The sequence below is a fragment of the Anolis sagrei genome, chromosome 5 (assembly GCF_037176765.1).
Source record: "Anolis sagrei isolate rAnoSag1 chromosome 5, rAnoSag1.mat, whole genome shotgun sequence".
NCBI classification, from domain to species: Eukaryota; Metazoa; Chordata; class Lepidosauria; order Squamata; family Dactyloidae; genus Anolis; species Anolis sagrei.
The window spans coordinates 3,978,552-3,991,116 of record NC_090025.1 but is presented as its reverse complement, the minus strand read 5'-3'; the positions used below and the strand labels follow the sequence as shown (position 1 = coordinate 3,991,116).

Sequence of the window (12,565 nt, the reverse complement as noted above, 5' to 3'; positions counted from 1 at the left end):
AACATGGGGAACATAGCCAAAGCCAAGCTGCCTGCTCTCCCCACAAGCGTGTGACCGATCCCTCCCTGTTTAATAAACCTTTTCCATGTTTTTTTATGATAGACACAATTAGTAAATGTCATTGATAACCCAGGAACAAAAATTGTGTTACATATATATATATATTTCCCAACTCTTATCCAAAGGCAGGAAAAGAGACTGCACCTAAATATTATTATTATTATTATTATTATTATTATTATTATTATTATTATATTAAATATTAGGAAGAACTTATTGGTGTAAAGCAGGGAGCAAGCTTGTTTTCTGCTTCCCTGGAGACTAGGAAGCGAAACAATGGCTTCAAACTACAAGAGAGGAGATTCCATCTGAACACGAGGAAGACCTTCCTGACTGTAGTTCTGGTAGTTCAGGTAGTTCTGGTTGGTCATGGAACTACCCAGGGGTGAGTCCCCACAGGCCCTATACCCCATTAGGCCTGGGTCTTTCAGGAAGGCCTGGATCTAATGGGATATGTAATTAATTCAGAATAACCAAGATGATTCTGAATTAATTCATTTTTACAGGGGGCATTGTTTGGACGCCCTCGGCAAAAACCCTGATAGGTTTCGGTTTTAAGGTCTGTCTGGATGAGAGCTGTTCAGCAGTGGAACTCCCTGCCCCGGAGTGTGGTGGAGGCTCCTTCTTTGGAAGCTTTTAAACAGAGGCTGGATGGCCATCTGTCAGGGGTGTTTTGAATGCAATATTCCTGCTTCTTGGCAGAATAGGGTTGGACTGGATGGCCCAGGAGGTCTCTTCCAACTCTAGGATTCTACAAAAGCTTCCTTGGAGTGTAATGGAGTCTCTTTCTCTAGAGATTATTAAGCAAAAGCTGGATGACCATCTGTCAGGAATGCAATATTCCTATTTCTTAGTAGGGGGTTGGACTGGATGATCCATGAGGTCTCTTCCAACTCTAGGATTCTACAAAAGCTTCCTTGGAGTGTAATGGAGTCTCTTTCTCTAGAGATTTTTAAGCAAAAGCTGGATGGCCATCTGTCAGGGGTGCTTTGCATGCAATATTCCTGTTTCTTAGTAGGGGGTTGGACTGGATGACCCATGAGGTCTCTTCCAACTCTAGGATTCTACAAAAGCTTCCTCGGAGTGTAATGGAGTCTCGTTCTCAAGAGATTTTTAAGCAAACGCTAGATGGCCATCTCTTGGGAGTGCTTGGGTTGTGTCTTCCTGCCTGTCCGAAAGGGTTGGACTGGACGATCTTTGGGGAAGGGGTCTTTGATCTCTTCCAAGTCTTATGATTTTGGAGGGCAACAATGAGCGAGTGCGACCCATCTTGCGCACACAGGACGCACCACCTGCTGCAACCAATTCCCAAGGAATGACGAAGCACAGCCAGGCTCGTTGGGTGCATCTTTTATTTTTGTTTTCCACAAAACAAAAATTTTACCTGCTTGCCAGCCTTGCTTACAGAAGCCCCCTGCCCCTTTCCTCCAGCCCTACTCTCTCTCTTCCTCCCCGAACCCATCAAGACTTAGCCGGAGAGGGTCTTCCTTGTGTGCGCATACCCTGAGATGCCCCCAGCAGCACCAGAGCCCCTGAAACCGGAATCCGCCCCCATCTGCACCCCACACTGTTTTGATTCAAGCAGGTTAAGCCACTTCCGGGCCAAGACCAGGTGGAGGATGTGTGTGGTTGAGATACTGGATGGATGGAGGGGGGTGTTCCTGGGCGCAGCGTGGTGGAGTCGCCCTGGAAAGTGCCCCAAAGGATGGGGCCCACCCCTCTCCCCTCTGGACCACCACGCTCCCCGCTTTCCTTCCTGAGATGTGTGGGGTGATGGCAGCAAGACCAGGGAGGGGGGCAATATCTGGACGAGGGGAGAGCCAAAGGGCCCGCGCCTCCCCCTCCAGCCACATTCAGGCCCCCTCCCAGTTGCATGGATGCAAGCCTGAGACTCTCCCCCATGGCCACCTGCTGGGGGCACAGCTTTGGGGGTGTCCAAGTGGGGGCTCCTGATGGGCTGGGGCCATGGCAGGGCTGGTGGGTGAATGGGTGGGGGGCAAGGCGGAAAGCGCCGCCGTCCAGTTACTGCTTAATTTGGCCGCCGTCTCCCTCACTGACGAACCGCTTCCGGCCCCTGAAGAAAGAGAAAGGGAAATTGATCAATTGATTGGTGGAAAAAATCATTCCCAAGACATGTGCCTGGGAGCATCGGTAACTGAAGGGTTAAGCTCACTAGAGAGGCCAGACCAGAACGACACATCCGGTCAAGTCAGACAGATACAATGGCCAGGATGTCAACAAAGAGATAAGCAATCTATATAAATAAAAATGCAAGTAAGTGCTGTTTTAATTAAACTGTCTGATAAATCTGGGAGTTTGGTTCACCTCTACCTAAATAAGGCAGAGCCCTGGCAACGTGACATTACCTTCCAGCCGGAGCGGTGTAGCTTTTGCTATCAGTTTTTGTTCATTCTTTATGTTTTATATTTTGGTCTATTAAAACAGCCAGCAAGTAAGTGCTGTTTTAATTAAACTGTCTGATAAAACTGGGAATTTGGTTCATCTCTAACCTAAATAAGGCAGAGCCCTGGCAACATGACATTACCTTCCCGCCGGAGCGGTGTAGCTTTTGCTATCAGTTTTTGTTTATTCTTTATGTTTTATATTTTGGTCTATTAAAACAGCCAGCAAGTAAGTGCTGTTTTAATTAAACTGTCTGATAAAACTGGGAATTTGGTTCATCTCTACCTAAATAAGGCAGAGCCCTGGCAACATGACATTACCTTCCCGCCGGAGCGGTGTAGCTTTTGCTATCAGTTTTTGTTTATTCTTTATGTTTTATATTTTGGTCTATTAAAACAGCCAGCAAGTGTGCTGTTTCAAACTGTCTGATAAAACTGGGAGTTTGGTTCATCTCTACCTAAATAAGGCAGAGCCCTGGCAACATGACATTACCTTCCCGCCGGAGCGGTGTAGCTTTTGCTATCAGTTTTTGTTTATTCTTTATGTTTTATATTTTGGTCTATTAAAACAGCCAGCAAGTAAGTGCTGTTTTAATTAAACTGTCTGATAAAACTGGGAGTTTGGTTCATCTCTACCTAAATAAGGCAGAGCCCTGGCAACATGACATTACCTTCCAGCCGGAGCGGTGTAGCTTTTGCTATCAGTTTTTGTTTATTCTTTATGTTTTATATTTTGGTCTATTGAAACAGCCAGCAAGTAAGTGCTGTTTTAATTAAACTGTCTGATAAAACTGGGAGTTTGGTTCATCTCTACCTAAATAAGGCAGAGCCCTGGCAACATGACTTTCCCACCGGAGCGGTGTAGCTTTTGCTATCAGTTTTTGTTTATTCTTTATGTTTTATGTTTTGGTCTATTAAAACAGCCAGCAAGTAAGTGCTGTTTTAATTAAACTGTCTGATAAAACTGGGAGTTTGGTTCACCTCTACCTAAATAAGGCAGAGCCCTGGCAACGTGACATTACCTACCCGCCGGAGCGGTGTAGCTCCGGTGGGAATGTGCATCTATCTGAACCGCACACTTAGCATGTGGCACAATGAACATGCTTTTCTGCATCAGCATTTCGTTGCATGCTCAGTTGCAGTTTTCATTCTGCAGTTGCTCCATTCACAATCGTGGCCCTGACTCCACGAACGTAAACATATGTGTTGTTTTGTGATGTGTGATGGGGAAAGCATTTAATTTGGTTGTACAATGACAATAAAGCTATTATATTCTATCTTCTGTCTCCTCAGTGCCAGATCTTGGCCTGTGTCTTCTGCCACCCATTTTCAAAAGGGACACCCCTGTTGAGTCGAACGACAGGGAGACCTGACCCTATAGCCAAAGTATAAGGGTTGGGAAGTCAGAGGTTAGCCATACCGAGCAGGACAGGTGTCTCTCAGCTGCTTGGTGATGACCCCTTCCTCGAAGCAGCGGTCCACCAGCCGCTCCAGGATGGTGTGGGCCAGTGGCACGTCCAGGCTGAGGTCCCCCAGCTCATTGTACACCCGCTGGAAGCCCTGAAAGAGAGGAGGAGAAGGAGGAAGAAGGGCAGGTGTCAACACAAGCCTGGATAGGGGTAGCTTGAGGTTGGGTCTCCTCTGATCCCTGGTCTCACATGCTTCTGTGTGCAACCCATGGCCACAACATCTTACCCGGTTCATCTGGTCCAGAGTCACCAGTCCAGTCTCCCACAGCATCTTCAGAAGTTTGACCATCATGGCGACCGCCGTCTCCCCGGAGGACTCCAGCACCATCACCACAGCCTGGCATAACATGGGGAGATGCAGCCATGAGTGCGTCATGGGAAGCAATGGCTACTGCTAGCCATCTGGGTGCTGGCCATGGTACACACAGCATCGGATGGTCCTCTGATGCCCAAGACCCTTCCTCACATAGGGATATGACCTATCACCCACCTCATAGACGAGTTCATGGTGGAAGTGGGGCACCTCCAACTGGCGCAAGCAGTGCTCAGCCTCGGAGGCGTCTCCTGAGAGCAGGTACTCCCGAAGCAAGAGGTTCATCTGTGGAAGAGAAGAAGGCAAGTGGGTGGATGTTGGGTGGTCAGTGGTCAAGCGACTCTTCCAAGCCAGAGCTCAATCAAGGTCCAAGCTACCAAATCTGGGAAAGGCCACTCCTTTGAGATGCCAAGCCAGGTGTGAATATTGGCATTGCCCAGGCTCCCTATTCAGCCATGTCTGTTGTGCAATTTGCCAGGGACTAGTATCATGAGTGGAATTAATGAAATTGTATGATTGGAGTCTGGTTAAGGACCTAGGAAGACTTGACACCATCCTAAGAAGATTGAGACCTAAAATGATATTGTGGAGGAGGTGAACATTGATTGTGGCATGAAAACCGCTGAACTGACAATAACAGACCTGTTAACTTCTGGTGTAAACAAGACATCTTTACATGAAAATGAACAAAATCTGGCTACCAGTATTTAAAAAACTCTAAAATCGCAATAGCACAACAACAGAGAGGAAACAAACAAGGATATCTAATCACCTCTCAACTAAAGATTGCTCCAGGCACTGCCAGGCAATCAAATGCTAATCAAGGTGTTCAGTTGAAACATTCACACCTAGCTCCAGCAGACAAGAGTTCTTTGTCCCACCCTAGTCATTCCACAGATATATAAACCCTTTTTCCTAGTTCCAACAGACCTCACTACCTCTGAGGATGCTTGCCATAGATGCAGGCGAAACGTCAGGAGAAAATGCCTCTAGAACATGGCCATATAGCCCAAAAAAAAATCTACAACAACCCATCTTTACATAGTTAGAAACAATAATTCTTTAAGTTATGAGAGTCAGAATCAATGGTTCCTTAAGTTAAGGATGAAAAACGACTTCTGTCCAGAACTGATGGAGCATCAACAAGTCTTAGCTGAATAACAAGTTGTCAATCAATCAAGAAAACAACAGCACAAATGCTACATAAAAAGTGTTCCAGTTCTGTGAGGAATACAGCCTGTCCACCCTCTGCCTCTTTCCAAGATGGCTTGTATGAAGAAGGTGGTGAGTATGGATGAAATAGTATGTATGCAGAGTGAATGCTGAGCAAATGGAAGCAGTAACCTGTAGATCCAGGACCCAATGTCAACACGAAACAGGCAGCGACAAGAACCCAATGCATGAACATAAACCAACACCTTGCCTTCTGCAAAGATTCCCCATTTCAGAGCCTACTTTTATCTTAGAATCATAGAACCCTAGAGCTGGAAGAGACCTCATGGGCCATCCAGTCCAACCCCATTCTGCCAAGAAGCAGGAATATTGCATTCAAATCACCCGACAGATGGCCATCCACCCCTAACAGATGGCTGGATGGCCATCTGTCAGGGGTGCTTTGAATACAATATTCCTGCTTCTTGACAGAATGGGGTTGGACTGGATGGCCCATGAGGTCTCTTCCAACTCTAGGATTCCATGATTCTATGAATGCTGAGTAAAGTGTAATATTCCCCTTGTTTGTGTAACCAATGTAGCTATAGTCTGTATGTGTCTACCTTCTTTCTCTGTATTGCTCTGCTATAATAATAATATAATAAACCTTTATTTGTATACTCCTCCATCTCCCCGAGGGGACTCAGGGAGGTTTCCAGCATGGTAAAGCATTGCAATTACCGACATAAAAACATACAAAAAGTCATTATAAAAAGAAGCATCCTGAGCTCTGAAGATCACCTGGGAAGGAACCCCACGGGAGCATTGCAGCGCACCCAAATACCTGGGAGTCACTCTGGACCATGCTCTTACCTACAAGAAGCACTGCCTGAACATCAAGCAAAAAGTGGGTGCCAGAAACAATATCATACGAAAGCTGTCTGGCACAACCTGGGGATCACAACCAGATACAGTGAAGACATCTGCCCTTGCGCTGTGCTACTCTGCTGCTGAGTACGCATGCCCAGTGTGGAACACATCTCACCACACTAAAACAGTGGATGTGGCTCTTAATGAGACATGCCGCATTATCACAGGGTGTCTGCGCCCTACACCACTGGGGAAATTACACTGCTTAGCCGGTATTGCACCACCTAACATCCGCCGGGAAGTAGCAGCCAACAGTGAAAGGACCAAGGCAGGGACATCTACAACTCATCCCCTGTTTGGGTATCAGCCAGCACGTCAACTATTTAAATCCAGACATAGTTTTCTAAGATCTACAGAGACACTTGCTGGAACACCTCAGCAAGCGAGAGTCCAAAAGTGGCAGGCTCAAACCCAGAACCTCAACCAATGGCTGATACCCAATGAGAGACTCCCCGCTGGGCACACAGAAGACTGGGCGACTTGGAAGGCGCTGAACAGACTGTGCTCTGGCACCACAAGATGCAGAGCCAACCTTAAGAAATGGGGCTACAAAGCGGAATCCACGACATGCGAGTGTGGAGAAGAGCAAACCACTGACCACCTGCTGCAATGCACCCTGAGCCTTGCCACATGCACAATGGAGGACCTTCTTGCAGCAACACCAGAGGCACTCCAAGGGGCCAGCTACTGGTCAAAGGACATTTAATCAACTACCAAACTCACAAATTCTGTATTTTGTCTGTTTGGTTGCTTTGTTCTGTTAGAAATGTAATACAATTTGACTGGTTGTCCTGACACGACAAATAAATTATAAAAAGTATAAACATTGCAATATATAACAACCGTACACGTGTAAAATTAACAAAAACCAGTTCATTTCAATGTGAACAAAATAAAATAAGCTTTTCAATGTTTAAAAAGTATTTATGACAATATTAGGCATGTGAAGTATCCATAATGATGAGCTCACCTCCTTGATGAGATGCTTGACGGGCCTCTGGCCCCCTCCCACGCCCCACACGTTGTCCAGGCGGTTGACGTCTCGCTTGATGCGCAGAAGGACAGCGGCACGATCCAGGGCAGCCCTAGGTGGGTGGACGAAGGGAAAAGTGGTCAAGAAGAAGAAGGACCAGAGGCCCAGGCTGGGGGGAGAGAGTGAGCAGGACACAACTAGCCCTCCAGCCACCCACTGGAACACAGGGCAAGAGGAAGCTGGCCTAGGCTCTCTCACCGAGCGTGCTCACAGTCGACGCGCCCTTTGTAGCGCTCCAGGAAGTCAAGGGGCAGCGCATGGTCAGCCACAGCCCGGGCAATGAACTGGCCCAGCATCTGCACGGACAGACAGATGGACGGAGGGATGGCGTCAAGCACCACAGTATGTACTAGGCCCTTCCAACACCCTCCCATCTGCTGTCACCCCAATGGAGTCCATGGAGGGAGCCTATCCCACCTGTGGGGCTTCCGGAGTGTCCAGAATGAGGTCCGGGAGGTCGTGCAGCATCCCATCGAAGGCCGTGGCAATGTCCTCAGGTCCGAGCACCTTCCCCACCAAGTCCGAGAGCAGGCGGGAGGTCAGTTCCCGGTGGCTGGCCTTCCCCTCCAAGGAAAGGGACACCGCCATGGACGAGACGGCTGCCTTCTTGCCCCCCAAGTTCAGCTCCTGGAGCAGCTCCTGCAAAAAGGGGCAAGTGGAAGGAGGCCAAAGCAAGCGCCTTTGACCTTATACAATCCACGATGGAGCACAGTCTAGACCAGGCATAGACACATTTCAGCCCTCCAAGTGTTTTGGACTTCAACTCGGCATTTAATTTCGTTGTACAATGTGCAATACTGTTGGAATTCAGCCTGTGATTGTGTCTAATGATCAGAGTACACTGGATGTTGGAAATTGTTGTGGGCCTTCTGAGCCTGACTTTCTGCAGGATGACGAGGAGGCTGATGGATTACGGATTCCTGTACATGCTCCAGAAGGGGCTGATAGTGTGGCTTCTGAAGAAGAAACAGCAAGCCTGTTCCCCAGGGAAAGGAATGTGCCTTTAGATAGAGATAGTGAAACTCCACAAGTGCAGGTGGAGACTCCTTTCGGTTCCCAGAGTGATCCGGCCCAACTGGGCCAAGATAAGCCTTGAAGATAATGGTGAATTAATGAGTAGACAGGATTGTTTGCAATTAAGAGTTCGCAGAAGCACACTCCTTGCCAGCAAGCGTGAAGCCAAAGGTCAACACAATGCTTTCATGTCAGGGAAACTTATTTAATGATGTAGCCGACAGGCATTCCCTGTCAGTCCAATGTTGCTCTTTCCCTGTTAACTTCTGTAGAATTACCTTGGCTTTTGCGGAACGCTTCTGGCTTCTTTGAGACTGGATTTTGATCCTGATGTTACCTGTCTACCATGGACTCTTGTTTGACCATTGCTAAGGGATTATGCTTCACGTTTTTGGCCTTTGGATCTTGGGAACTTTGCCTTTGCATTTAAGACTCTGTTTTGCCTATTGAACTTTTGCATCTTTATTTCTCTGTTTTGATTTTGCTTTTTCTCAATAAACTATAAAACCTACAGCCTTGGTGTGTGGTGGTGTCTTGAGCAAGGTGAAAACTATCCTGAGCTGCGACAGGAATGACAATGCTGTTTCTATTGAGGAGGGTGCTTTAGAGGCAGAGAATGACAACGGGATTCCTGTTCAAAGTGTCTTTCCTGATGAGAATGTTCCTGAAGAGCTTGGGGATGATGGGATGGTCTCTGGAAGAGGGCCTGAATTGCTACTAGAGAATTCCCAGGACTTTGAGCCTGAGAAAAGCTTGGCACCTGGCCCAGCTGCAAAAATTAATGAGCCAGAAGATAGAAGGGATGTTTTCAGACAGAACAGACAAACACCCCAATCTCTCAGGCGTTCTGCCAGACTGAGAGAGAAACTGATAACAGAGTCAAGGCTGAAAAGAAATCCTTTTCTGGCCGCTTGGGATATAGAGTAGATTAGGGGATAAAAGTGCCAAGTATAGAATCTGTAGCCAGACGAAGCAATGTTGGAATTGAATTAAGGTTTTGTTCTGAACCTTGCAGCCTTGCCTTGGATAGATTGCCCTTTGATTTCATGATTCAAGTCTGGAGTTTTACCTTGGAAGTTTCTGTGTTAGGGTTGTTGTAGGTTTTTTTGGGCTATATGGCCATGTTCTAGAGGCATTCTCTCCTGACGTTTCACCTGCATCTATGGCAAGCATCCTCAGTGGTAGTGAGGTCAGTTTCTGTGTTAGTTTTTCATGAACTCTGACAGACTTATTTCCTGAATTATTTGTTCTTGCTTATCTTTCTACCTATTTGGATTTACCTATTTCTATGGAGTGTTTTTACTACTAATGCTTTTTAATTATCTTCAATAAACTGCTTGCATTTTTACTCAGCTGTGTGGCGTTTTAAAGTCAGAGGGCTTTTTCTTGGCCTAGAGTACAACAAATAACAATAAAGTGATTTTATTCTACAAATATACAAACATTAAAACAGAACTAAATATGATTGGCATTTTAAAAAATCAGTTAAAACCCATAAAAACATATTCAAAACTCAAAACTACATCCCCGACTTGATCTTAAATACCTTCTTTAATACCTTCTTCTGCCTGAATCAAAAGGTTTAGATGTCCTGTTGTTCTCTTAATGAGAGGCCCAAAGCAGACCAACTTAACTACTAGATGACCAGGGCAATTAGATTTTACACGGATGACTAGGACGGTTTTAAATGGGGTATTTTAATATTTTGATAAATGTTTTTTAATGTTTATGTATTGTATGTGAATTTGTGTCCTGGCATTGAATGTTTGCGGTATATATGCTGTGCTCCGCCCTGAGTACCCTTTGGGGTGAGAAGGACGGAATATAAATGTTTTAAATAAACAAACAAACAAATCCATTTGGAAACAAGACCGTTATGAAAATTAACATTGACAAGACTGAACTAAAATCCTTTCTCCGTCTCATATAAAGCTTTTCCTGTCCCATGAAATGAAAGGAAAACATTCCTTTTGCCTTTACAACCAGATAAAGATTTCTTATCTCTCTTTTCCCGCCACCCACTGGAACACAGGGCAAGAGGAGTCCCCTTCAGGGTGAGAAGGGCGGAATATGAATGTTTTAAATAAATAAATGAATAAATACTAAGCCACATTGAGAGAGAGGAGATTCCATCTGAACATTAGGAAGAACTTCCTGACTGTGAGAGCCGTTCAGCAGTGGAACTCTCTGCCCCGGAGTGTGGTGGAGGCTCCTTCTTTGGAAGCTTTTAAGCAGAGGCTGGATGGCCATCTGTCAGGGGTGATTTGAATGCAATATTCCTGCTTCTTGGCAGAATGGGGTTGGACTGGATGATGGCCCAGGAGGTCTCTTCCAACTCTTTGATTCTATGATTCTATGATTGAGCCTGATTACTGTTTCACCACCAAAGATGAATCTGTCTCTCTTCTTCACCCAGTTTTTGAGTCAGCCACCCCATTTAGGCAACTGGCCTCCCTCGCAAAGCCATCCAAGAATGACACCCCACTCCCTTGAAGACTCCCCCTCTTGTGTCACTCACCACCACCTCCAAGGTGTCTCCATGCTCAAAGTACTCCAGCACCATGGGATGCACCGTCTTCTCCAGCTCCCCTTCCTCCAGCTCTGGAACCACGGTGGCGTAGACTGTGTCACCCTGTGGAGAGGCCGAGGGAAGGGCACCAAGTGAGCAAGTGTAAATAAGGAGTGGCAACTGACCCTAGAGATGCCCACTGCCCACCTTCTCCCCAAACGAGAGAAGACCCTCACCTGGCTTTCACCGCTAGCATCTCCCGAGGGACTCGATGAGGCTTACAAAGGCCAAGGCCCCAAAATATAGCATAACAAATACACAACTCAAAGCAAATCAAAACAATTAAAGCAATATCAAATGTAATGGGCACAGATTAAAAGTGCTGATGTGACAGGTGGTATATCGGATATCGGATTTTAGAATAAATGCAATGTGCAAGTAATCTTAAAGTCTAATAAAGTGCTTCTGGGATGGGTTGTTGGAGTCTTCCTATTCTGGAAAGGCACATCGGAACAGCCAGGTCTTCAAGTTCTTCCTAAAGACTGCCAACGTAGGGGCCTGTCTAATGTCTTTGGGGAGGATGTTCCAGAGTCGGGGAGCCACCACGGAAAAGGCCCTGTCTTGCGTCCCCCCCAGACGTGCCTGCGACGCAGGGGGAATCGCGAGCAAGGCCTCTCTGGATGAACAAAGAGAACGTGTGGGTTCATAAACAGAGATGCGGTCACACAGGTAGGCTGGTCCCAACCATTTAGGGCTTTGTAGGTAAGCACCTGCACCTTGAATTGGGCTCGGAAGATAAACGGCAGCCGGTGGAGCTCCTTGAACAGGAGGGTTGACCTCTCTCTGTAAGGAGCCCCAGTTAACATCCTGGCCGCCGCTTGTTGGACCAGTTGGAATTTCCGAGCCGTTTTCAAGGGCAGCCCCACGTAGAGCGCATTACAGTAGTCCAATCTAGAGGTGACCAAGGCATGGACCACTCCGGCCAGATCAGCCTTCGCGAGTTATGGTCACAGTTGGCGCACGAGTCTCAATCGTGCAAAAGCCCTCCCAGACACCGCTGACGCCTGAGCCTCAAGCGTAAGCGATGAATCCAAGTGGACCTGTGGCTTCAGGGGGAGTGTAACCCCGTCCAACACAGGTTGCCACCCTATACCCCGATCCTGCTTACGATCGACCAGGAGGACCTCTGTCTTGTTGGGATTGATCTTCAGCTTGTTCCTCCTCATCCAGATGGACACAGCAGTCAGGCACTCGTCCAGCACCCGAGAGGACTCCTTGGAGTTGGGTGGAAATGAGTAATAGAGTTGTGTGTCATCTGCATAGAGGTGGCACCTAACTCCAAAACTCCGGATGACCTCTCCCAGCGGTTTCATATAAAAAGCATGGGAGACAGAATAGAACTTGCGCTGCCCATCGGGCCTGGCAAGTGGCGAGGGGCTTCGCGTGAGGCCAGGCAACGCTCTGCAGCCTCCCTCACCTGTTTTTTGCCACTTACCAGGTCTTTGCCACTTTTTTTTGCCACTTACCAGGTTCAGAACAAACATCTTAATTCAATTCCAACATTGCTTCGTCTGACTACAGATTCTATATTTGGCAAGCCAGGCGAGGGGCTTCACATGAGGCAGGTTGAGCGGTGCAGCGTCCTGCACCTGGCTTTCACCGCTTGCCAGGTTTGACACACAG

General features: G+C 47.0%; 1 protein-coding gene across 1 annotated transcript in view; it reads right to left on the bottom strand.

Moving 5' to 3' along the window:
- Positions 1–1,398: 1,398 nt before the first annotated feature.
- Positions 1,399–12,565, bottom strand: part of LOC132777135 (programmed cell death protein 4-like) — a 25,820-nt gene continuing 14,653 nt past the window's right edge. The window contains exons 4-11 of the mRNA XM_060779502.2: positions 10,892–11,005; positions 7,777–7,998; positions 7,558–7,655; positions 7,297–7,411; positions 4,422–4,529; positions 4,158–4,268; positions 3,883–4,022; positions 1,399–2,134 (exon numbers count right to left, since the gene is read on the bottom strand). Of these exons, the coding sequence (XP_060635485.2) occupies positions 2,083–2,134; positions 3,883–4,022; positions 4,158–4,268; positions 4,422–4,529; positions 7,297–7,411; positions 7,558–7,655; positions 7,777–7,998; positions 10,892–11,005 (960 nt within the window). The 3' untranslated portion in view covers positions 1,399–2,082. The remainder of the gene's footprint in view (positions 2,135–3,882; positions 4,023–4,157; positions 4,269–4,421; positions 4,530–7,296; positions 7,412–7,557; positions 7,656–7,776; positions 7,999–10,891; positions 11,006–12,565) is intronic.